The sequence below is a fragment of the Pygoscelis adeliae genome, unplaced genomic scaffold, assembly GCF_000699105.1.
Source record: "Pygoscelis adeliae isolate BGI_AS28 unplaced genomic scaffold, ASM69910v1 Scaffold27, whole genome shotgun sequence".
Taxonomy (NCBI): domain Eukaryota; kingdom Metazoa; phylum Chordata; class Aves; order Sphenisciformes; family Spheniscidae; genus Pygoscelis; species Pygoscelis adeliae.
Genome location: NW_008825410.1, coordinates 6064935 through 6089182, shown reverse-complemented (window position 1 = coordinate 6089182; position 24248 = coordinate 6064935). Strand labels below are relative to the sequence as shown.

Here is a 24248-nt window from a genome sequence, read left to right as displayed (position 1 = left end):
TGAATTCTCTAGCATTATTTATAGTCATTATTAATCACTTGTCTATCTCTGCCTTCCGTATCAGACATGGAAGCCCAGTTGGATAACTGTTGATTTTTTTTAATTAAATGTATTTCTGCATAGCTCACAGAAAATCATTGCACAATAGATATTATTGTGCTTGTACTGATGGCATCATGCCAGTATGTAATTTTGCTCTACATATTTTAACTGTGTTTGATACCATGATTATGGGTAGCACTTGAAGCATGGCAAGGTTAAAAAGAGGGGTAGTTAAGCACTGGAAAGGACTGGAATGTCATACCAGAGCCTGATTTGGCACCAACATATTAATGAGTTCCAGTACTTCTTCTATACAAACAAGTTGTTATTAAGACAATCAAGAACTGAGCATGACAGGAAATCCTGGTTCTGCCAGGAGAACTGTAGAATGAAAAACTGATTTTCACATACATTTGGCAGCAATATCTACTAGTCTGCAATTAAAACATACCTACTAATAACTCACTTCTGTATGTCAGTGCCAGATCGCTCCCTTGAGCATTAATTTCAACAACAGTTTCATCACACTCAGTAAAAAAAAAGACCCATGTTTTGACCAAATCCTTAAATTGAAAACAAACGTTTAGACAGAACAGACTGTTCGTAGCATTAAAAATACATTTATCATTCCTCTAAATTGGAGAAATAAGGATTTGATGGATGGACTATTAGATGGATAAGGAATTGGCTGGATGGCTGCATCCAAAGAGTTACAGTCAATGGCTCAATGTCCAAATAGAAACCAGTAACAAGTGGTGTTCCTCTAGCGTCTGTATTGGGACTGATATTATTAAATGTCTTCATCAATGACATAGACAGTGGGATAGAGCACACCCTCAGCAAGTCTGCAGATGACACGAAGCTGAGTGGGCATGATCCTGAGAAGGGATGGCATCCAGTGGGTCCTTGACAGGCTTGAGGAGTGGGCCCATGTGAACCTCATGAAGTTCAACAAGAACAAGTGCAGGGTCCCGCGCCTGGGTCGGGACAATCCCCAATATCAATACAGACTGGGGGACGAATGAATTGAGAGCAGCCATCTGGAGAAGGACTTGGGGATACTGGTGAATGAAAAATTGGGTATGAGCCAGCAATGTGCTCTTGCAGCCCAGAAAGCCAACCATACCCTGGGCTGCATAAAAAGAAGTGTGGCCAGCAGGTCGAGGGAGGTGATTCTCCCCCTCCAGTCCACTCTCATGAGACCCCACCTGGAGTACTGCATCCAGTTCTCAGGTCCCCAGTACAAGAAAGACATGGACCTCTTGGAGCGGGTCCGGAGGAGGGCCATGAAAATTATCAGAGGGCTGAAACAACCCTCCTGTAAAGAATGGCTGAGAGAGTTGGGGTTGTTCAGCCTGGAGAAGAGAAGGCTCCAGGAAGACCTTGTCACAGCCTTTCAGTATATAAAAGGGGCTTATAAGAAAGATGGGGAGAGACATTTTACCAGGCCCTGTAGTGACAGGACAAGGGGCAATGATTTTAAAATGAAAGGGGGTAGATTTAGATCAGACATAATGAAGAAATTTTTTACGATGAAGGTGGTGAGACACTGGAACAGGTTGCCCAGAGAAGTTGTGGATCCCCATCATTAGAAGTGTTCAAGGTCAGGTTAGATGGGGCTTTGAGCAACCTGATCTAGTGCAAGATGTCTCTGCCCATAGTAGAGGGAGTGGACTGGATTATCTTTAAATGTCCATTCCAACCCAAACCATTCTCTGATTCTATGAACTTACATAGTACAACATATGGCATAGAAAAGTTTATCCTCCAACTGATGTAACATATTCAAAATATTTTCTAATCTAATAGATGAATTAGTGGACTACTTCATGTGTGTACACAGGCTAAGAAGGTAATAAAAAGGATACAGTCTCATTGTGGAATGTGAATGTATTCAAGCACAAATTCAGGACTGAATTTTTTCAGAGAAGTTTGGAAATTACTTCAAAAAAACATTGAAGGAGATTGAAAATAAAACAAGCTATTTGTAAGCCCTTTCGTTTATTAGATCTTTTTCTTCCTTTTCATATTTTAGCGCATACTGATGATACGACAGCTTTAAAGAGATAGGCCAAAAAGACTGACTAGTACACACAACAAGTAGAGCACAAAAAGGATGCAATCTTGGTATCTGCATCTTTGGTTTACAAACTATTTTGCATTTTCCTGCATTCCAACATTCATTCCTTATTGCTTGCATTACTTAGTTACTGTATTTTTTATGTTACTGTAAAATTCTGGCAATATTAAATCAGGATAAAATAATCATTATCTGCCCGATTTTTCCAGCTGAATCATTCAAGCTAACAATTTAAATCTACTAATTACCAGAATTGAACAAATATCCATTTTCAAGATGGAACATGCTATGCAAGTGTCACTGCTACAACAATGCACTTTTTAAAAAAACTGATGGATAATATTACCCTACCTGTCAGGTATGTTTGTTCATGCAACTCTGTGATGCTTAATAACTCTGCCTTCTGTTGTTGACAGCTTTTTCTTGCCTGGTGCCACTTCAGAGCTGCCTCAGAGTTTATCTGGTACCGGACATTTGTTAAAGGATCGGTATTCCACAACAAATCAATACTATTAACTATAGGGAGAAAAAGAAATGCTGTAACTGATCACGAAGACGGAACCAGAAAAAATATAGAATCAATCGCTTAGCAAAAATACACAAACTTAACCATTGCATTAGAGAACTGGTTTGAAAGGAGTCTTGAGGCTCTCTAATGTGTTAGTAAATCCAGGGCAGAGCTAAACCATGACAGCCGTGTTGGGCAGGACACAGATAATGAAACAATGTCACCATTTTCTCTGGTATAACAAAGCTGCTGTTCAAGACAGAAGATGAGTGGCTAAAGTCACGCTAAAAGAGTTGATTTCTTACTGTGGAGAAAAAGACTAAAAACTTCCAGACTCATGCTAGCTAAGGCGTACATCAAGCTGATCACTTTTCTGAGATAAGAAACCCCTATTTTTTTTACAAATTTTGGGTACTATGTAAAGTGTCTATGGATTTTCTTACTGTGATAGAGGTAATCAGACCCAAGCACTGAACACAAAACTTACGTTATCAGCATCCATCTCACCCTTTCCCGCTATTCCTGATTTGTGTTATGCATGTATCTGACATACCACCATGCTTTCTTCTCTGCCACATGACCTGACTGTGATTTCCTCCAATACCTGAACTTGGCACTTTTAGGCAATGCCAAACCAGTGAAAACATCATCCAGCAGGACCCAACATTAGAAGCGGCCCCAGAAGGTACCACACTCCTTACATTGCTGCAGCCTCTCCTGGCTTGTCTCAGGTGAGTCCCCACAACAAGCAACAGACAACAGTGTGATCTTGCTCTGCCAAAAAAGGAACCTACAGGAGGCCCTAACACTGAGCTAAATATCACTCCATAAAGAGATTAAAGTTGCATGACAAAAGCAGAATATAGCAGAGGTCACTGTATGTCTGCTGACAACGGGAAAATGACTAAAATTCCTGCAGCCTGTATCAGAGTTTCTCAAGTTGCAAGCTGTGAAAAAATTTGAGAGAAAGAGGTCTTTTCCTTTTCCGAATTCAGAGAGCTCAGAAAACCTAAGCGTGCAAATAAGAGGAAAACAGTACAATAAACAAAACTCAGGACAAAGGGCGATACATGTTAAATGTCAGCACGTCAGTAACCAGTTCCATTTTTTCCTGTATTATACCTGATAGTCTATAGATAATATGAAGTGCTTCTTTTCATATTAGCCTTAGAAAACAAAAATCAGACATAACCTACTATAAGATGGACATTTGACTAAAAATGGGAACTTTCATCTGATTATCATTATCCACAAACCAACTTCTGTCCAAAATATTTTATGAGTATCAGAAGGCAAAATTTATTCGCTACACTATGTTCTACAAAACCATAAATTCCTGTACATAAGCACAAGCCTGGGATAAAAGATATTGCAAAAATATTAAAATCTATAATTCGATAAAGAAAACTGGTTCTGACTTGATAGAAAGGGTTTTATAAGTCTTGTACAGTTATTACAGAGGAAGACATAAACAAGACTATTTAAATATTTCCTCATTCTCTGCACTTTTTGTTTCCTTCCTAGTCAGCTGCAAGTTTTATGCATCATCTATAAGGCTTTCTAAATTCTTCACAGAAATTCTAGCTCTTTCATCTGTCAAGAAAGGGGCCTCAATGGACTTTTGTCTACTTGAATATAGCTATAGGCACACCTCATGACTTACTCTCCTGGTCTTAACACTGTGCAACCCATTTTCTTCCACAACACCTACTTTTACCTTGCAGTGCAACGTAGAGCTCAAAAAGACACAGTGTAACCTGTAAAGAACCAGTATTTCCTAGGCTACTAAAAATTGTCTGATGCAGCAACGCTTCTCAGTTTCTTCCTGTGGGATTTAAGTTTCTACTGTCACTGTAGCAGCATCTCTTTTTAAAGCACCACATAAAAGGTCATACTCCCAATTATGTTACCTCCACTGGTCAAATTTCTACACCTCTATTGAGTATAATAACTGTTATAGGTACAGTCTTATGCCCTCTTCGTTTTGGAGAACATTTGAGCTGGTTTTCCTCACAATGAAAAAAAGTGACTGGTTCAATGATGATAATTTCAGTGTATGTCCAGGCCCCAGTATGAATAGCCGTAATAGTCTGCATCACTTATTTTCGTATCGACACTTTTGCTCCCCCAGACTGTTTAAGAAACAACAAACACTTTAATCTTATTAAATAAACTTTAACATACAAAGACTTAAACATTCTATGTTTAAAGGTGCTGTTGGAGCTTATTAAATTATCACTCTCTCATGTAGTGCATTCCTTTTTCATAGGGCTGACTAAAACTTCTGCTACCACAGCCTGCCTCTCATTAAAATATATGACCCAAATGTGAATATTTTATAGCCAGTGCTGAAGAATCAGGAAGGAAACATGCAGGCAATCAGCATAAAGCAGCTTTTTCCAAAAACAATCACAGCCATCTGAATGGATTTCCTTGAATTATGCCAAAGAATTAAACAAAATTTTAATGATGCCTCCTATGTGCTATACTCAAAGAACACTAGACAGGTAGCATTCTTAAGTTGATCTTGCATGTGCTGTATTAATGGGATTGATATTCCCAACATGTTTTTAATATCTTGAAAATAACACTGGCATAGGAAAAAAAAACCCATGCAATTTTTATTTGTCTGAAATAATGCAACATTCATGGAGATCAGGCAAGGACACTAATACTTCATCATCAAACCAGTTAAGATCAACCCGCACTGTTTTCTTCACATCAAAGGAAAGACATGTTTTTCTCCTTAGCTCTGACTGTGATCAGTTGGAGCTTTACGGCAAAACACAATAATAAAGAAGAAGGGAGGGAGAAGTGCTACCTCTTTCAGCATGACAGAAGAAGCAGCAGCTTGCAGACAAAATGCGTAGTACATACTTCACAGACGTTCAGAGAAACTTTATTCAAATTCAAATACATACGGGCATATTACTCCAATTTACTTAAAGTAGTATCAACATTTCTAAATAAAGTTCTGCATATTCATAATACTACAGTTGAAACTCTATACTCAAACCAGTGAATTTAGAATATAAATACTTCTCATCGATTTTAAATACAGAACCACAATGTAGCACACAGATTTTGGAAATACTGCGATTTAGTAAAAAGTTCATGTAAGTTTCTTCATGTTTAAAAGGGAACTCATTCTACAAAGTAGTCTTAATTTTCAGTTAAGCTGTATTCTAGCTTCCAATTCTGCTGCATAAACTTCTACATGGCCTTTTGCATACATTAATGTAACACCTTTACATCTAATTAACTTTCTATTTAAGTAAATGGTGTAATTACAGATTCCAGCACGTGATTAACACACTTTCACCCAGATGCAGTTGGTCAATTTTTTTTTATGCTGAGTCCTATATTTGCATATTTAAGTAGTTCCTAAAAGGATAGCAGGCTGCATGGAGACAGAAAAATGCACCATTTCAAACTGTATTTTCTACAGTAAAGCACATGACACGGACACCAGTATTTCCAGGCAGCTGAACAACAGCACAGCAGAATCTTGAACAGACAAAACTTACATTTCAATGGGCAAAATCCATATATCTTGTCAACATCAAAGTTTGACGTGGTTCCACACCAGAACCAGCCATCTGATCTGCCAGCATCTGTGCAGTCAGCATACCATTTATCACCAAACTTAAAAGGGAATACACAAGGTGCTCCATTGGCATTTCCTTTCACTGTGTAGGTATCTAAGGAGACACAACAATTTAAAAATGTATAAGCAGTAATAAGCACGGGATATATACCAGTTCAGTTTTATGATCATATTATAGCATATTATAGCAAGCAGAGCTTGCTAGCCTAATATACAAACTGTACCAGAAATAGGACATTGATAATCTTACTCTCTAGGTCTAAGTTGTTACCCACGTCCACAATGAGACAAATTTTTATTGCTTAAGGAGACCACTGACTGGAACTGAGCCAAGACGAGCACATTCCCATGCTAAATTTTACATGCATAACAATCAAAACTATAAAATCCACACAGTTAAGCAATTTTCTTTTTAAGCACAAACAGCTGCCGATTCTTCTGTCAATAACCCACTCAATTGCTGACCATTTTAGACAGGGAAGAGCACATACATAGAAAATTGAAAGATATATACCACAGAGTGTCTCCAATATACTATGCCCAAATCAAATTTCCATTGGCGTCTAAAGATAATTTTTGTTTCATCAGAAATCTGAGTCAATGAAACTTATCGAAGTAACTAAAGCAGTTTTCTGTGTGTGCACATATAATGTACATGCATTGATGGGAGGACATACAGAGGAACACTACTTGACAGGGACTGCTAAGGAGATGACATACCAAGGTCACTGTCTCACAGAGCTGCTAGAAAACAAAGGACGAAGGAATGGCGGGCCATCACTCCATCTTCCCCCCTGCCTCCTTTCACATAATTTGCTTTGCTACGGTTCTTTTATTCTGGCTCTAGACCAAGGACTAGTACTGTAATCAGCCTTTGTGTAAACCCTAGAAAATGCGTCCTTACCTCCCTCTGTGCCCATTTCTGTTTATCAAAGAATACTAAATGGGAAGCCAAATGTATTCCCAGATACTTATCATAAATATAGGTATATAGGTATGTATGTATCATACATACTTTTTCAAATTTAACTATTTAAATTATCTTATTTCTTTGTCTAACACTGCAGCATCAACTCTGAGTCTCGCTTCAAACACCTAGGAAGGCATCTTCAATATGCTGGAGCTGAAGATATCAAAAGTTAATTAAATTTTTACAGCATAATTCATATTTGCAGGAAAAAAAAAAAACACAAACAAACATAACCAACAGACTATACACTCACACTACATCTTTCTGTACACTTGTAAATAGTAAAAGCTATCATTAACTGTTGTGTAGTAGTTATACACGTGTTCTGAATAACCATAGACTTTTTTTCCCCCCCTCTCCAAATGAATCACTACCATGCATGGTTAATTATCTATCAGAACATTGACAACAGTGATAAAAAAGCAAAATGAACCCTTCAAAAAACAAAACACACACACTCATGTATTGCCAATTTCACCAGAAGTCACACTCACTGATCATTAGTGAGATGAAGCAAATTCTCCTACACTTCTAAATATTTTAATGATACACATAGAAATGAGTTTGAAATACAGAAATTAATTTACAGAACTTTACCTTCATAGCCTCGAGAACACAGATCGTCTGTGGTTCCGTAGACTTTCCACCTACTCCATAAACCAGATCCCTTGTACAGCATAATATTCCTTTCCTGTCTGTTTCCATAGTTGAAAAACAAATCTTCCCCTTGGATTGCAAAGAGAGTCTCATTTCTGCATTCCCATCGCTGAAGTTCACTAGCCTTGTCACAAGGATACAGAGTGATCGGAACCCAGTCTTTCTTCGAAGGCACTCCCAAGCACAATTTGAATGCTATGCTCATAAGCTGGTGATCTGAGACCCACCTGAATTTTTGTGACTCATTTTCTTGAACGCAAGGAGCAGTAGTCACTGAATTAGAACTTTGAGCCAGTACACAGCGCTTGTGATCTTCATTATATATTAAGAAGATACTAGTATCTGTAAGACAAAAAACACTGGAATCATTTGGTTTGAAGTATCTTACTATCTAAATGAAATATGAATCTGGACACTACTCTTGGGGTTAAAATCTCATCATCTGTTCAGCAAAAGAAAGTGCAGTACTCCGGTGGCCTACACCTGCTGAAGTGACTGTAGAATGCAACTAGTTCAGATGTGAGGACATTTCAACTACTTTGCATCAGTGAAAGCATCTACACTTAAAAGTGCAAGGCAGCAGAGATGCAGCTCTAATGTCTCCTGTAGCTTTAAAGCATGGGTTAAACTGAAAAGAAAAAAACAAGTTCATGGTATTATTCCAAGCTGCACTCATGGGAGTTACTGAAACAAGGGAGCACGCACACCGTACGCTGCAGATCCTGACACTGAGCACTGCAGCAGCACTGGCTCCTTGATCCTGGCTCCCAGGCGTGAGATGACGACAACAGTCATTAAGTTGTTCAGGCTCCGTTTCCCCACAGTAGGGAGTTTTGTTCCCATAAGGTTTGCTAAAATCCTTAAAGTCTTAACTGAGGGGAAGGATATTTTTTTAAGCTTTACGCACAACCTACTTGTAGGGCTAGAACAGCATATTCATTTTTCACTCAACTGCAGTAACCGGTGATTTCTTTCTCCTTTCTCACATTTCTCCATTATGAATGAAATACTGACAACAGTGGGATTTGCCATCATCAGGTATGCCTCTTAATGACTTATGCAAATCTACGAGGCTCTTCATAGCTCCCAAAGTTATTTCTCTCTCTAAGTAAATAGTGCTTCACAGCATGCATTTTTCCTGTGTTCAAGGTTTATTTCAAAATTGTAACCACTAGAAAAGTTTTTAGCATCTCTTACACTTGGGTGTACTATGGAATGCAACATTTCTGAGCTGGTCTTGCCCAAAGACTGAGAATTTCTCCTCTCTGATCCCCTTGAGATATGTTTTAGCATGGTAACTTAATAGTTCTCTCTGATATTGGATCGCATAATGTAACAGGATGCACAATGTCTTAAAACTGTATTTTAACTGGGCTACGAGCTAGGAAAGAGAAATACTAATTTATGTGACTCTGGGGATTGAAGCTAATTAAAACATTATTTATTTTAGTGTATGATTACCAAATTAAACAAATTCTATAATGGAGAAATATTTAAGGGGAAAACAGGTTAACCACAGAAAATTTTCCTTTCTCTGCTCAGGCTCCAGTATGGAAATGATCATACTTTTCTGCAGAAGAACAACCTGGGAACAAATAACCACTCTCTCAGAGAAAAAGCTGACCTAGACTTATCTCATCCATGGTTCAGTTTCCTTCTCCTGTCCTTTGGCTTCCAACTCACTGGGAAGTAGCGTAAAACTGATGAGCACTGGAGACAGAAATCGTTGCCTTTTGCCAATCTGTTTTACTCACAGACAATACAAGGAAATGTATAATTATCACTGCTGGTGATAACTTTTTTTATTCTGCTTTTCTACTAGCATTTAGCACAATGTTATTGTAAACTGATATATGCAATGCTTGCAACTCTCCTTTCCCTGAAATCTTATTTAAAGAGATGTCAGACATTTTCACATGTGTGGAAAACACTGCTGATCTTTCAAACTGTTAAAGTTGTATTTGTGGCCTAAAATAACATTGCTTATTTTATGCAGCTTATGGTATTAAAGCCAGGATGCTATGCATGTGAAAAAGGCACCCCAGAGTCAAAAACCTGGATTGCTGAACCCAAGCCTGAAAGGGTGCAGAGTTTTGGCTTCAGAAACAAGGTTAGAAAGCTGAACAAAGAGGTCTGGCCGGTGAAAAAAAAAAAAAAAAAAAAAAAAAAGACAAATCTTTGGTCCTCTGCTTTTCTGACTGCACCTTTACAAAGTGTTAGCAGTGTGTAAACGCAACACGGCTGCTTATACAAGGGCCCCAACACACACAGGGCTCTGACAGGGAATCATACATAGGTAAGCAGCTAAAGGGCCAACACAGCCAAGCAGGCACTGAAAGTAAGTTGGCATCAAAACAGGAGGACAGAACAGGAGGTAGCAGGATGCAGGAGCAACTGTGGCTGAGACCGTAGTTGCAGGATTTCCTTCCCCTAAGAGTTGCTCCTGTCTCATCCATGACCATACAGCAGACTTGTAGCATGGTCCTGTGTTGCTCTAGTTTACAGCTTTATTTCTGTGTTTGTTCTGCCTGCTTGGACACCAAAAAGGATTCCCATACAACACTTTCCGTGTGAGTTATTAGATAGTCCAGAAGAATATGAAACAAGCCAGGTATTTGTGCAACACTTTCTATGCCCTGCCAACTCTTCTCTGTTGATACCGCTCCTGTCAACATGATGAGTTGTATCTGTAAAATGGGCTGAGCAGAATTACTCATATAACCATTAACTGTGTTTCACTGTTCTGTAGCAACATTTGTTATAGAGCTCCCATAACAGGGTGCTGTAGGTGGTACACTTAAAGGTCCACCACAGCGTGATCATGAGTACCACAGTCTTGGTACTTCGAATTACACCAATTTCTAACAGACTAATCCATATTTTGCAAATTACTCCCGGTAGGAGGATCTTTAAAATGCATAGGAACGTGTCAGGCATAGGAACTCACTACCTCACCATTATAACCCATCCAGCGAGATCTAGCATCTTTTCCCTCAACTGTCCCAAGTAGATCCCAATAGAATTTTTCTCACAGGCTTTCGTTTTTCTTCACCCACCACACTGTGACTATTTGCCTATCTCTGGCCCCATCTTATATCCAAAGAATTGTACCATGTACTGTAAAATCTCACTGGCCAAGTATCTTTTCCACAGTGGAGATTTCCAGTATGCCAACATAGCTTTACACTCTGCAACGTTTGCAAACTGTCACAGATTAAGCAAGTGTAAATCAAGAAGTAACTCCTGAAGCCGGTGAAGCGCTACCAGTGTTAAACTGTAGCAGAGAGAGCACCAGAAGAGCAGACCAAAAGCCAGAAGTGAGAGATGGGGGAGCAATAATGCAGCAAGCAGGCAGCATGACTACCTTCTCCATGCAGACTCTTGCTTACCAGATAGCCTACAATGATTGCTGCTAATTACACAAAGCAAGAAAGGTTACAAGGCAGTGTTATAAAGTTGTGCTTCAGTAGACCTCAAACTGGAGAGCCAAGGATGCTGAGAGGCTTTCAGGAAGGGCAGATGCAAAACTTTCAGCAAAAAATAGCAGTGTGCTGGAAATCACAGTAATTCTCAGAGCGAGAGGGTGCAAGCTCCAGCTTTCACCAAGAAACACAGCTTTCATCTGTTTTCACAGCTCTATTCCATGCCAATACCTCAGCTACCTTAACATCCCCCCACGAAAGCCGTCTGCCAAAAGCAGGTCCCCAGGACCATCGAAGACCAGAGGACTGGAGGAAAGGCTGAGCCCCAACAGCAGGCCCTTCAGCAGACCTCGGTGGCAAGGAGGTGGCTGAGGGAAAGCTGGGTGACGGCATTAAATCGATCAGGGGCTGAGCCCCTTAGGCAGTGGAGGAAACTGAGGCACTGCTGCTGACAGCCCTGTTTGGCGCCCACACCACCACAGGCACCCAAAGGGCTGCCTCGTCGGGCAGCTTTGGCCGCCAGGCACCTCAGGGTGCAGGCGAGGAGGGGGAGACAGTTGGGGAGGGCAGCTGAGGGAGGGCCCGAGGGGAGGCTGCTCTCCCTCAGCCGCCCTCATCCCGGTGCCCGCCGCGACCCCGCTCTTTTCCCGGCACGTCTCATCCCGGTGCCCGCCGCGACCCCGCTCTTTTCCCGGCACGTCTCATCCCGGTGCCCGCCGCGACCCCGCTCTTTTCCCGGCACGTCTCATCCCGGTGCCCGCCGCGACCCCGCTCTTTTCCCGGCACGTCTCATCCCGGTGCCCGCCGCGACCCCGCTCTTTTCCCGGCACATCTCATCCTGCACAGCCCCAGCGGGCACTTACCCAGCAGCGGAAAAACCCGGGGGAAAAGTGCGAGAAGCAGGAGCAGGGAGGGAGCCATCGCCGCGGCTTCGCCCGTGGCGCCCCGCCGCTATGAGGAGAGGGCTTCCCGCCGGGCAGGTCCTCCGCACTTGTGAAGGGCTGGTGGATCAGGGGCAAGCTCTGGGCTCGAAATGATAAGGAAATATCCTGTCATATGGGGCGTTTTGAAATAACAGGAATTCGCTGTTCAAACTTTGCTTTCCTAAGCTGATTTTTTTTTTTTTCCCCTCAGTGGAGGGAAGAGCCTCCTTCCAGGCACATGCAGGTGATAAAGTGGTGATAGCTGAGAGGAGGGTTGGGGTTTTTTTTAACATCCTCTTTGCGACCTTGTCAGCGTTGCATGTGGGTCAGCAGTTTGTTTTCCAAGAAAATTACCCAAACCCGCGCCGAGGGACCGGGACAACCCCCTCCTCTCTTTCTGAGGTGGACCCAAGTCTCGAACAAAACCCCCTGCTCCCGAGAGCGAGGACTGCAGAAGTAGCACGGACCTACTTTTGGGAAACCGGGAGTTGGGTTGCCCGGGAGGCGCGGCCTGTGCTCGGGGGTGGAAAGGAAGAGCCGGCGGGGTCGCACGGGCTTAAAAACTCTTAACGAGGCATTTTCTGAGCGCCAATAAATGAAATTCAACCTATTTGTTTATTTATTTATTCCTCTGACTGTGGTGGCTGTATCTGCTGTTAACAGGATTCAAATCTTGCTCCTGAATCAGAGTGTGAGAAGAACAAAACCTTGCTCGCTAGCTGGGTTTTCACAAGCTGAGGCACCTACGTGGAATTAAATAAACTTTCTGAAAAGGTGCCTTTAGAACACAATCTGCCTTGAGGTTTTTATGGCTTCTTGCTGTGCTGGGTAGGAGACCTCCCTGTGTGCTTTTTTGTGGGGAGTAGCATGCTACGCCTTACAGACCATTATCAATACGTGGTCTGAAGGGTCCCAAATGGATGGAATACAACAGTCTTACTGCTGTTTTACAGATAGAGACTTTTGTAACATATCAGACTTACTGAGCTTTGTGATACTGCATACACAAATTTGAAAAGCATCAATCCTACCGTGTGTGAAGCACGTTGTACAGCAGCTCTCCCTGTACTGTCATGCACTCGGAAATCTCCAGTAAGTATTGAAAATCTTCGAAAACCTCCTTGCTGGAAGTTCTGGATGGAAAAGTAGAGCACGTCCAGGGAAATGCCAATGTGACATTAGTATGGAAGGAGACAGGGCAGAGTGAGAAGGTACTTCGACAGTATTATTAGAGGAGAAGAAACAAGGGAGATGAAGTCCAAGCTCAGTTGAAGTCAATGATGAAACTCCTGTTAACATTGGAAGGGATTCCAGCCAGGCGCTTCAGCTGTGCTGGGCCCTCCTGGGGACTACATGCGGGGAGTGAAGAGGAAGTGCTTCATAATTTCTCTTGACATCTGTGGACCCGCGTAAAGGTCAGGAACAGCCTGGCTCAGGGACAGGAGGTGGGAAGTATTTCAGCCATAATCGGCAATGTTCTGTATTGTTATGTTGACGAATTCTCATCTGGGAAACTTCATCTCTTGCTGCAGTATATGGCAGATATTTATTATTTGCTAACTATTTGCAATGGCCTTTATGCTGAGCAATTAAAAGATCCGAGTGCTTGCACTGAGGAGATCATAGCTAAGTCAAATAATCATAGTACAATTCAGAAATGAAGAATTCCTCCATATTCTAGCACTACCACCTTCAAAAGAATCAGGCATTCAAAGCATGCATGAAAAGTGTTTTTAGAGGTAGAAGAAAAAAATATTTTCCTAAGTCACCTTAATATTTGTTTACGTATTTATTTTACTAGTAGTTAGCAACACCTGGAAGCCCAGGAAAGCACCTAGTGCTAGAAGGAACAAGTCAGAAGATGGAGAATAATGCTGCTGCCCCAACAGAATACTGTTATTTGTAAGACCATTATTGAAAGTTTGGGAATTTGTGGTATTCTTTTGGCCCAAGATAAACAGAGAAGGGAGACTGTGTGAAGTTCAGTCTCAATGTAAGTGAGTACAACTGCCACAAAAGTCTTTAGGTTAAACCCAGATGATTCAAATAGCAAAGGGGGCTGCACATTACTTAAGCGCACATGTGTGTCACACAAATAGGCAGAAGATTGGAAGTAAGTAGATGAGTAGTTATACCTATTCAGCAGTCAGTGGCTGTACCAGGAATGAGCTATACTCTGAAGTGACAGAAGGAACTGTATTAGGCCATTCTTGGAGATTCTCAGAACTGAACTGGACAAGGAGCTGAGCAACCTGATCTAAATTTCAAGTTAGCCCTGCTTTGGGGAGGGGGTCATGCTAGATGACTTCCAGAGGTCCCTTCCAACCAAAATGAGACATCAGAATAGCTGCTTCCAAGACAAGTATTCCAGCATTTCTTGGGATCTGTGCCTCACCAAATTAGCTCCCTTCCTGATCTAAAAACTGCCTTTTTCTCATTGTCCCTTGTACGCACTGGAGATACTGCCACTTCAAAGCCATTTTGAGTGTGGGGGATATATATATATACACACACACACACCCTGTCTAGAGCAGCAGAGGTCTCAATGAGCTTATTCACATAGCCATGTCTCATCTGCAGCATACTCCTCAACAATTACATCTGGATCTGGCTTGCTCTTTTGGAATCATCATGCAAATACATGAATCGTATCGTATATTCTGATCCGATAGAGTCCAAGGGAAAGATTTTCTCTCTTTTGAGACAAAAGGATTCATCAAAGTCTCAGGCTATAGTGATTTGTAGGCAAATAGTTACCAGAAGTCCAATCTACTAAGTAACTAATGACAGGATACATGCCCTAGATAGACATATGTTTTCATCTCTCTCCGTGGGTAGCAAGCCAGCTGCCATTTACATTTGGAACAGAAAGGCCTAAATTCCTCTAAAACAGGTCGGACCCTTTCTGCTTCTGGCACAGCCAGTGCTTGTACCTGGTGATTCCTCGTGGCAAAATACCCTGAAATCCTGAAGTCACAGTGGCCCTTGACTGTGATAGTCAACAGGAAGATGGAACGTTCAGTCTAAAAGAAATCATATCCAGACCTGAAGCATAATATGCCTATTTTGTTTGTATTGAAGCAAAACAACTGGATTATTATCCATTCTTTCACATTTGCGTCCAAGATGTTTTTTGATGTTTCATGTGGGAACCTGTGTCTTTCAGATGGCATTCAGTAGTTTTCTATACATTTCTAATGTTTGCATTGTCATATATAATAAACACATACTCAAGAACAAAATGCACATCGTTTGTATCCTCACTATTATCACAATACCTATAGTATATTAAGAAGCTATATAGGTAAGATATTGAGCAGGGAAAAAAATAGGAATTGGCAAAGTTAATATTTCCTTTTTATGCAAATCAGATTCCTCTGAAATGTTAATCAAAAATTGATTTTGAGGTTTCTGATTTCTAAAAACAAAATATAATAAAATGTTTTAGGAAGGAGAACAATCAAGGCTTTAATATCTGCCACCAGAGAACCTTTACCTAGTAGAAGTCCCTTGAGGATACCATTAATAGCAGGTACAATATTCACTTTAAATTCAACTGATGCAATCTTCTATCTGTGCTTTAAATTTAAAAAACATTAAAAATTCCAACATTCTGCCTTCACTACAAAGCAAGAATGTCCTTGTTCCTTGCATATACTTTAATTGCTTCATAAATATACATGGCTATTGGGAATGTACATATACTCTCATGATTTCTAACATTTCAAGTTCAGTTTATGCTTGACCCATACTATGAAAATAAAGAGAAATGTCCACGCCCTTGCATTTCTAGTTGCTTACAGCTACAAATGAGTGTCACCTGCATAGTTAAAAGCCATAGTAAATACAGCCCAAAGTTTTCAGATGCTTAGGCCAAGTAAAGAAATTCTAGAAGGTTTCTGCTTTCTGTCGTCATAGAGGAGTCTCGAGTGGCAAAGGAGAGAAGATCCATGGCTGTAGAACACCCAGTGTGCCTACATAGATCCGGTCATGTGCCTTTTATCAGTTCTAATTTGATTTTTCCATTATATTCTACTATGTCATGTTTCAGAAATAAAGCTAGATATTGGATTGTGGGGTGGGGACCGTTTCGTATAAAATAGAGATAAGAGGTCCTTAGTTACAAGGTGTTCACATCTTAAAATTAGCATATTATGTTAGGGGCTACTTGGTGAATGCAGCTGAGATTTACTTTCTTTTAATGAAAGGAATTGTCCTTAGACAAGCCACCAGTTTAGCATATACATGATTTTTTATCTCAAAACCAGAAACTTTTTAAGCTATATACATTTCAGAGAATAGCCTGGAAAGTAAAGAGATTCTGCTTAGGAATGTATAGGGACGTTCCTCTGACAGGGAGGAATGTAGCCATAAACTGGGCCACTTTCTATCCACCCACCAAGAAAAACCACCTAGTTTAAACAGAATCCAAAGATACCAAAGATTTTTGTATTGAAAGATTTCTTCCATAGGCATCATGAAGCCTTCCAGCATTAAAACACTGATGTTTGGAAGTTCTGCAGTGAAAGATGCTGATGACTTCTCCCTAGCTTAATTCTTCTCAGTGTTTTTTCTTAAATGCTTGATGTCACAACTTGCTTGTGAGATATCAAGTTGTAAATGCTTTCTTTCTTGATACAGACATTATGCTCTTATTCTGTGAACAGTGAGGTAGTTTATGTGCAACCAAGCGAGGTTTTTTTGATGCTACAATGGGTTACCTGTAATGGAAGCCTATAAACATTTCAGCGTTTCATTAGTCATCCTAGAGTATTTAAACAACGCTCTCACACTATTGAATGATTTTGGAGAGTTAGCTTTCTAGAAGATTGTATTGTTGTAAAGAGCTAATTAAAGTTAGACACTCTACTGGTTTTGGCTGGGATGGAGTTAATTTTCTTCACAGTAGCTAGTATGGGGCTATGTTTTGGATTTATGACCAAAACAGTGTTGATAACACAGGGTTGTTTTAGTTATTGCTGAGCAGTGCTTACACAGCCTCAAGACCTTTTCTGCTTCTCACGCTGCCCCGTCACCGAGTAGACTGGGGGTGGGCAAGAAGTTGGGAGGGGACACAGCCGGGACAGCTGACCCCAACTGACCAAAGGGATATTCCAGAGTGTATGATGCCATGCTCAGCAATAAAAGCTGGGGAAGGGAGGAGGAGGAAGGGGGACATTCGGAGTTACGGCGTCTGTCTTCCCAAGGCCCTGCTTTCCTTGGGAAGTAGCTGAACACCTGCCTGCCGATGGGAAGTGGTGAATGAATTCCTTATTTTGCTTTGCTTGCACATGCAGCTTTTTGCTTTACCTATTAAACTGTCTTTATCTCAACCATAAGTTTTCTCACTTTTACCCTTCTGATTCTCTCCCCCATCCTGCTGCAGGGGAGCGAGCAAGCGGCTGCATGGGGCTTAGCTGCCAGCTGGGGTTAAACCACAACAGACACAGACTAAAACATTATTTATGAAGATCATTTCAAGAAGTTTACTATTCTATACATTCTAGTTAGTATATAGGAGTTAGAGAATTTAGCTTTATTTAAACCAGAATCTTTCAGGGGTCAAAAGGAGTTGAAAGCTAAGAGGAAAATCACAGAAAATGGACAGAAATCTTGAATTTTCTCTAAGAATTTTCAATGACAGACAAACTAAATATAACTATCAAATTGAGGAAAATTTATAGCACTGTTGTGTATGAACTAAAAGAGCCAAGACACAAACCTCTGGATGCTGACCAAGTCACCAGGGCTGATTTCAAACGTAGCTAAGGCTGAATCAGGCACCTTTCCTCCATACAGGAGCTAGTAGAAAGAAGGGTTATGAAAACTTTCAGCACTTTTTCATCTCGTCTCTTGCTTTGCAAGGCTTTAGCTCATCCTGTAGATTTCTGCAAGCACATAGAAATGAGACCACTAATAGGAACAGTGAACAGAACAGTGCATAGGTAGGATCCAGTTCAGCACTGGTTTTACAATACCGTTATCTCAACAAGAAATTTTGACCACTGGTGAGGAAAAAAAAAAAGTAAAGTGCTGCCAAGAAAGTAGACTCATTGTTCTGTAATTACTTTAAGTCCCTCAAAAAAATCTCTAAATACCCAAATGCGTCCAGCCCACCTACACAACTCCTAAGACAGCAGTACAATCATCCTAACCTCCCTTTGCTGTCAGTGGAGAGAAAGAGAGGAGCAGTTTGGATCTTGTACCTTCTGTTAACACCTCAGATGTCCTGCCTTACCTAACTTGAGCCTGGGCCTGCATTCCTGAACAGGATACATACATCGTTGTGCTAAGTAGAGCAATAGAATAAATATTAAATCAGAATAACCATTTTGGTTTTCTCAAGGCAACACCTCAAGCCTTTATTGTGAAGCCCTACATGCTTTTCTTTTAAAAAAAAAAAACTTTTTTTAATTACCTTTTTTACCTTTCAGTTGTCCAGCATAAAGCAAATGGGATTAACTTCCTTTCTCTATCATCTGCCGACAAGCTATGGCAGGTATGTGTTGTACAGGAAGAAAATAGCTCACCACTGTTTTGGGAGGTAAAGTACCTTAGTTCACTCCCAGAACAGAATTGCTCTCAAACATGAAATCCATACTACAAATTCCCTCCCAGCCAGGAGACAGAAAGGGAATGCCACTGTAGTAAGCGTTGGTTGCTCTTCACAGTCTATTCAGTTTTCTCTCCCGTTCTGTAATAATAAAGCACTCTTTAGTGATGTAACTGGGAATTTTGTTTTAATTACAGTGCTCTGCATGGCAAAGAGCTGTACACAACCAGAGTAGTGGGACCCACGGCGCTGTTATCTGCACAAGAGACAATTATAAATCTCCAGACTGCCATTTCTCATTTATCTAGGTGCTGTAAGTCTTTTGATAAGACTACTTCTCAATTAACAAAATGAATACACATCTTTAATCTCCCTCATAACTTTACAAGTACACCAGTGGTCTCTAAGTTTTATTCATGCATAATAATATCCAACTGTGTGGATATTATTGCAGAGTCAAAGGTCAGCAAAATTTGGAAGCCAGTGGGAGTCGAGCAGAGCACACCTTGAAATTAATGTAACGCCATAACATGGTGATAACAGTTACTACCTTTGAGCTGTACACCCAGTTCTAGTTACTTGTCGTTGTTAAAAAGAGGGCAGAAATGTGGCAGTTCACAGATGAAACAGTGTTTAATAAAGGATGAAGAGATTTTCTTACCAGGAAATAGGGTTTTTTAGAAATGAAAGCAGAAGTTGGGACACGAGAGAGAAAGCTAAAAGGATAAGCAGTACAGAGCTGGTTTGTCAGTCCTTTCTATTTGCCATATCATGGTACAAGCACAAAAAATCCAGTTTAATTCAAAAACAACAGGCTTCATATCCATTGTCACTATCAACTCATAGACATGAGCTGTTAGACGTCCTTCAGGAACTATCATCCTTTAGGACAGAAATAAATCAGTAGGAGAGTACTTAAGAAGACTTCTTTGAGCAGGTTATGGGATCGATAAATAACTATCAGGTGGAGAGTCTGGGTTGGCTTTGTTTGCAGGCAAGAGGGTTATTTTGGGGTTTCTTTGTTTGTTTTAACTTTACTTCAAATAATCTAATTTTGGATTAAATCATAGGCCACACTCCTTAACCACAGATTTGATCCTGTCTCGCTGGACTAGAAATACTATGGCATTCCTATAAGTATTAAGAGGATACCTGAGTGATCTTCAAATCATTCTTTTGGCAACTATTTTGTTGGGTAGTAGTTGAGCAACATTTCAATATTCTTTATTATAAATAAAAGTCTACATCCATGATCAGTATGCCAGTAAGTCTATGCCATCATGAATATTAACTCATGATGGCTACAGTAGCAAAGTACTGCACACATGTGACAGAGGAGTTTTATTTGAAAAAAGGAAACATGTTTCAGTGCAATTTCCCAAAGAACTATGAAATTAAACAATAATGAGTAAAAAAAAGGCACATATATTTTAAAAAATTGATACTATCCCTAATATTAGTCAGATTATTGTTGCAGAAGTTTAAACATAGGCTAACCTCAAGTTTATGAAGCGTTACCCATAGCATAGGGTTTATCCATGGGCAGAATATTAGATTTTTGGAAGGAAATGTACCTAATTTCACTAAAGGCACTGAAAATTGCAGTTACATTTATGATTTAATGTTCAAACCTCCTGTCTTATTCAATGAACTCCTTAAGCCTGTGCTGTTTGGAATTTTTTTTCACCATTTTTGCAGAATTTACTTTTTTCATCAGAAAATGAAATCAGTAAAACTGAAATGTTATGAAGTATTATGTAAACTGAACAGTCACTGAGTACATATTATTGCATTTTCAATATAGTAGGGGGAAAAATGAAATTTTATTTCGCAGAACATTGTTACATTTCATTCTAATTTCAACAACAGAATTTTTATTTTGGTAACATTTCCTGCAGAACAGAATAAAATTTCCACGCCTCAGTTCTGTCTGTGCCAGAACAGACCGAGCGTTCCTCCCAGCGACCTCCCTTCAGGCCAGCACCAGAACCGCGAGATGGCCCTCTGCCCCACCACAGCTCACCCTGTGTTTTGCTCATAACTGTGCTAGGTTTGTCTCTCCTGAGAATGACCGAGATTGATAATGATGTTTTTATTTGACATTGTTTAGTCACCAAATAATGTCATTTTGATTAGTCCAAAACTGTTTATGCATTCAGACGCAGTTCACCAGGTTTGTTTGAGAAGTGATTGTCATGCTGGATTCCCAAGACGGGATGACTCATTAGACCACAGCAGGGTGCATTAGATCTGGGCATGTGTACGGCGACGGATGTCTCCCGCAGTGGATTTCAGATCTGCACAGCACGTGTCCTGTCGCTGCAGTGTCACCCAGGAACATTGCCAGTCCTGACGAACACACAGTTCTCCATAGAACCAGTCCTAAGTACCTAACTTAGTGATCCTGGCTTTCACTTTATTCCTGCCCTCACTTCCTTACTCTTCAAATGAGATAGTTACTACCTCCCTCGACTTACTAGAGGAGCAAATATAGTGATGTGTATATTGAGTATTGAATATAGTGAAATTTATGAGCCAAAAAGTGGCTGAGACAGTCTCAAAGCTATTCTACCCTCCAGCCTATTTCAAATGAAATAAAAGCCATGTAACAATTTTGTAGATTGTGGTCTGAGGAGGTATACGTGAAGGAGGATGACCTGCAAGACAGGGGTAGAGGGAGGGAGGCTGGTACTACCTGGTGTGTAGGAGTAGCTCTGATGGAGGGAGTAGACCTGCCAGGGGATGAGGAGGGGCTGGGATGATGCTGAGTGCTGCTGTGAGAAGGGAACAGGAGGCTGGGTCTGGTATAAAAGACACCTTGGGGCTTAATCCTTACCTGGATCTCAGGAGGCTGCTGGAGTTGCAGTAACAAGCCTTCTCACTTTTTCCTCCACTCCAGGAGATAAAACACCTTACCACAGTGTCTCCTATGCTAGGTCTTCGTTGGAGAAAGATAAAGAGAAGACAGAATTTTAAACCGCTCCCCTCCTCTTAGAAAGTTTTGATGATATATGAGGGGTGAGTCTAAGTCTGTAAATCATCATTTATGGGAAATTCAACAGCCTTGCCTTGAATTTTGAGAAGTTTGGCAAGAGCTCCAAAGTTATTAAGAAATGTAGCAACATGTTAAATACATGAACAGCACTACACTACCCCAAAGAACCTGCCATCTGAAAACGGCTCAGTGAACCAGTAGTGAAATGATTGACTCGGGCCCGAAGCACCCTAGCGTAAGCCATCACTTCAGCTCTTCACTGGGTAGCATTTTCAGCAGAGATGCCCTAGCATGAAAAAGCAGAGAGACTGAAACACCTTTCTCTCTCCTACTGGGAAGCGTTATGAGGAGTCAGAAAAATCTCACACTGCCTCGAAGCCAAGCTGTACCTGTTGTATACGTAAGGAAAACAGCCAATTTCACTGTTCAACTGGCTTCCCATTACAAGAAATATTTTAAAATGTTGAGATTTAAGTGAAATGTCATGTACCACTGTGTAACAGATTCAACAGGCATTTCCTTAAGAATATTTATGAATATTAACTTTGTAAAATCTGAAAGGGAAGTAGTCCAGATTCCTGGGAGCTATGCCAAGAGATTTTGAATCCAGGGAAACAGCACTCTCATGATGTGCAAACAGGACTAGAATCCAGAGCTCCTGGAATTTAACCTCAGCTACCGGTTTTCTGCATGTTCATGGCACGCAGAGCAGTCACCCCGTGCCACATTTCTCCAGTTTAAGGCATGCTGATGTAGCGGACTGCGTAGGTCAATCAGTACTTGTAAGATGATGACCACTCGTAGGTGAGATTGTAATGTTCCTCATGATAAAACTTGTTTGCAGAGCGAGCAGTAAAGTACAATCATGAAAGCTTTCCTCAGAACAGCAGGGAGCCAAATTCAAATGTGCTTCTGAAAACCACATAAAAGACCAAAACGCTAGGCAAGAGCACCCAGTCTGGGCCCTAGCCAAAAAATGTCCTGCTCCGCAAAACACCTCAGAGTACCGTACTATTTTCTGTGACTACTATCTCCTTTTTTGCACCAGCAGTGGGGGTCTGCCCTCACAGATGTGGACATCAACAGTGCTGTAGGGCTGAGGAACCTCATACGCTCTCCCTTTCTCTCCTACAGAATAGTCCTTTACCTCCTCCCTGGCCAAACAGCATTTTCATACAGGTACAGGTTGTTTATGGGTGACCTGGACTCCAACTTTTGTAGGTATTTCCATAGATGGACAAGACATTTCTTATGTAAGTCAAAGTAAAAAACAAAACAAAACAAAAACCCCAAACCACACATGGGAAAGAACATCCAGTAAAAGGTAAAAAGTGCCTAGAGGAAGGGCATCATAATTCCAAACCAGGCAGGGTTTGGGATTAGTTATTTTCCTTTCCTGGTGCCTTGGCTAGAAGCCAGAGATCAGCCACAGTTGTGGCTGGATTATTTTGATGCCTCATTTCAGTGGGAGTTAGGCATCAAAATGACTTTGAAAATGTGTGTTAGTTTAATCCTAAATGTGAAGTCTCAAAACTGGTTAAGTGGCAGTTAAATCAGAAAAATTCAAATGGAAACAATTACTCTGATCAGTTAAGAATAGTTTCGTGATAGGTTAGGTTTTTCCTTTTTTTTTTTTTTTTTTTGACACTCTTTGTCAAGACCAATGTCTTTTCTATAATTTGCCATCTCCTCCATTTCACGGAAGATGTTCAAGCCCAGAGGTTTCAAAAAGAAACTTAATATTTCAAAGCGCTTTTGTCATTTCAAGTACTGTGAGAGTCTGTAGATATATCATAGATTTTTTGTTGAGTTATAGCTGGCTGTGCTATCTGCATTTAAACCCAAATTAGATTACCTCCACTAGCAATCCCAGAAATCAGATATCTGCAGCATTCAGTTCAGTACAAGAGATCCTCGCAGTCTGTTTCTGAAGGTACAACAGCAACTGTGCCACTTGTTATTTCAACCAGTACAGTGTGTAAACTGCTCAGGCAGACCCATTATGGCAGCCTGCCAAGCAATCAAGACAGCACCAACATGACAACTTCGTTTCTCTCTTATTTAATTTCATACTGACATTGTCATCTTGTCTAGGCGTTCTGTAGAGCAATGGGTCCGATATCATGAACAACTTAAAATATCTGTATTTTCTGAGAACAGCTTCCTTCTGCGGTATCAAAACATGTCGTTTGCTTTTTCTTCCTGAAATAAAAATACTCACTTCAGCTCTCTGCTTCATGGAGGGTTTATGTGGACTACTCTTCTTGGGAGTCCTGGCAGCTCTTCCTGCCTGTTATCTGACCAGAAGTGAGCTGATGTGTCAGTTTTTAAAGGAAACCAAATCAGCAAATGTCACACAGGCAGCAAAGCAGGATATAGTAAAGCACGCTCCATATATACATCCCGTACTTCCTTTATGCTCTTAAAGCTGAGAGCCAAGTGGCGAACAGCAAACGTAGGTCCAGGGGGGAAGAAAGCTGAAGTGCGTCAT

At 40.7% G+C, this 24248-nt stretch overlaps 1 protein-coding gene across 1 annotated transcript in view; it reads right to left on the bottom strand.

The window, feature by feature from the left end:
- The window catches only part of LOC103922411 (macrophage mannose receptor 1-like), a 66002-nt gene extending 53795 nt beyond the window's left edge, over window positions 1–12207 (bottom strand). Inside the window, exons 1-4 of the mRNA XM_009330550.1 lie at window positions 12150–12207; window positions 7805–8206; window positions 6158–6331; window positions 2474–2638 (exon numbers count right to left, since the gene is read on the bottom strand). Of these exons, the coding sequence (XP_009328825.1) occupies window positions 2474–2638; window positions 6158–6331; window positions 7805–8206; window positions 12150–12207 (799 nt within the window). The remainder of the gene's footprint in view (window positions 1–2473; window positions 2639–6157; window positions 6332–7804; window positions 8207–12149) is intronic.
- Between the last annotated feature and the right edge of the window lie 12041 nt (window positions 12208–24248).